This window comes from Aplysia californica, unplaced genomic scaffold (assembly GCF_000002075.1).
Source record: "Aplysia californica isolate F4 #8 unplaced genomic scaffold, AplCal3.0 scaffold00249, whole genome shotgun sequence".
Classification (NCBI taxonomy): Eukaryota; Metazoa; Mollusca; class Gastropoda; order Aplysiida; family Aplysiidae; genus Aplysia; species Aplysia californica.
Genome location: NW_004797519.1, coordinates 10,643 through 13,303, shown reverse-complemented (window position 1 = coordinate 13,303; position 2,661 = coordinate 10,643). Strand labels below are relative to the sequence as shown.

General features: G+C 44.0%; 1 protein-coding gene across 1 annotated transcript in view; it reads right to left on the bottom strand.

Annotated features, from left to right (window-relative positions):
* The window catches only part of LOC101860176 (ribosomal protein S6 kinase alpha-5), a gene marked incomplete in the record, with an annotated part of 38,417 nt that extends 36,970 nt beyond the window's left edge, over positions 1-1,447 (bottom strand). The window contains 1 exon segment of the mRNA XM_013083681.2: positions 163-1,447. Coding sequence (XP_012939135.1) covers positions 163-220 — 58 coding nt within the window.
* Between the last annotated feature and the right edge of the window lie 1,214 nt (positions 1,448-2,661).

Below are 2,661 nucleotides of genomic sequence, written 5' to 3'. Positions count from 1 at the left end.
AGTGCAACAACAACAACAAAGAAGAAGAAAAACAACAACAAAAAATAACGACGCCCATTTACAAACCGTCTAAGAACAGGGGCAGAAACATCGTGCACTGGAAAATTGAAAAACGCTATAAATTTTGATACTAAACTCGAACAACTAATGGATCCAACTCACCACAATAATCCGAGGAACAATCCAATAACCCGCTGAGGGTCTCTAGTCCAGGAGACATGATGAAGACGTTTCACACTAAACTGTCACACCGGCAGAAAGAATGAGAGGGTGAAAAAAAAAAAACAGAAAAAAAAATCCTGCACAACGGAAATTCCGTCAGAAGGTGGGCATGGATATTATAAACATGTTATCGTCTGCTACCACTGCGGCCAGATACCGAGCGAGGACTGCAAAACAAACGGATATCCTGCTCTCGTGGCGTGTGTGCCTCTCACGATAAGAGAGATGAGAAGTGAGCGCAAAGCATTTTTCTTAATTGCTCGCGACTCCGCGAGGAGCCACTGTATTATTTACCGTACGTTGTTGTTGTTTTCGACCCCCGCTCTGTTGGTCTGCTACAGTGAGATCGACCGAGCCCTTTCTCCACATACACCACACTGGTACCAACTAACACTTTTCTTTTCCCTTATCGTCACAAATGCTTTGTTGAAATGCGCAGTCTATTAGAACAACGCACACGTTAAAAAAAAACCACACAGCACAAAACCCCCATGAGCTAAACAGAAGATAATTGGAAGAGAGTAAAAATCTCCTTGAAACTGGGCGTCGCGCGTTATCCAAACAGCGCAGCAGATTTTCCTGTTCTCAAAGCAAGACACGAAAAGTATTTTCTCTCAAAAAGCAGAAAGAGGACGGGCGGCGCTTCCAGCCGGCTTCCCAGACTGTTTTCAGCAGAATGAGTAATCCCGACGGATGAATAAACAGGAGTAAAACAAACAGATCCAACGGCCGTCTTCGCTCCTCCAACAGAGAATAAATAAGAAGCGCAAAAGTGTCTCAGCTGGTCTTCGCTCGTTCACATCAGCCGCATGAGGCGAGGAGAACACTCTCTCCGAACACCGCGGCAACTGTTTCCGTTGTTTTGATGAGCTTGAAAACGTGATAAATCCAACGAAAAAAAAGGCCAGTTAATGTGTGTGTTTGTTACAGAAACCTTAGAGTTACGCAGTTTTGAGTTTTGGTTGACAGGGCGACAAGCCACAGTGAATCTCCTTTTTCCCTTGCGTCACGAAAGTGTAACTTACAAGCGTTTCTCCCACTCGTCCACCTGATAGACAGAGCCGAGAGTTGTGAAATCGAGTAGAAAGAGAGTGCGTGTGTGTGTGTGTGTCTGTGACAGAGAGAGAGAGAGAGAGAGAGAGAGAGAGAGAGAGAGAGAGAGAGAGAGAGCGTTCGTTGACCGACCGATAAATTCAGTCCTGTGAAGTTTCAGTCAAGCCAGCGAGAGAAGAGGCGAGAGAGAGAGAGAGCGAGAGAGAGAGAGAGAGAGAGAGAGAGGGCGGAGAGAAGGCGAGGAGTCAGCGAGGGGGTGCGGCAGAGCTGGGGAGGGGGAGAGGGTGGGAAGGGCTGCCAACTGCCAACACAACATTTCTACGTCGGGGTCACAGTTCACAAAGGGTAGTGGTAGTGGCCCGATATTTTTACCTTCTTATTTTTAACGTCATGAAAAACCTTGGCGGTTAACCACTCCAAAAGGGGTTAAGCCTACACCAGCTTTGACGGCTCTTTGGTTTTAAGCTCATTGATCGTGTGCAACTCAGATGAATAATACACAAATTTTAATACACACTCAGCGGAAAAACAAAGTCGTCTTTACAATACAGTATAATATACAATACAAAGGTTGTCAGTAGTTGATTTTTTTTTTCGTAGACAAAAAGGTTATGGGTGTTTGGGTAGTATCATTTCTTAAATAGATAGTGAGAGATAGATAGTGAGAGATAGAGAGATGATGGAGGGAGGCAGAGAGGGTAGGAGAAAGAAAAAGAATGAAAGAGAGAGAACAAAACATAGAGAGATATGGAGAAAGAGAGAAAGAGAATGAAAGACAGGACGAGAAAGGGAGAAGTACAATAAACATTCAAAAGAAGGAGGGTAAGAGAGCGGAGAGAAAGAGGGACAGAAAAGAGTTAAAGAGAGGGAGAGATAGTGTGTAAGAGAGAGAGACAGAGAGAGAGAGAGAGAGAGAGAGAGAGAGAGAGAGAGCCAGAGCCAGCAAGACAAAAGTAGACAGACACACACACAAACAGACAAACAAACAGACTAAGAGACAGACATATTACGAGGTCAAAAGAGGGTCGAAATAGAATGAACCACAACATGAAATCCTGAGTATGGTAATGCTGAAGTGCTCCAACGTCTAGATTACAGTACAGAGCAGTACAATACAGTATTGGATTCACAGTGGGACCTGAACGAAATGTATACAAGAGTCTAATCGTGTGTTAGTGTCGCTTAAAAACTAGGTTATTTCAAATTTCAAACGAGGGCAGCTTGGATCTGTTGAACATGTGATGAAAAAACTAGGGAAAACAGACGAATACATACATAAGTAGATGGATGGATGGAAGAGGGATGTAGAATAGATAGACAGACAGACAGACAGACAGACAGACAGACAGACAGACAGACAGACAGATAGACAGATAGATAGATAGA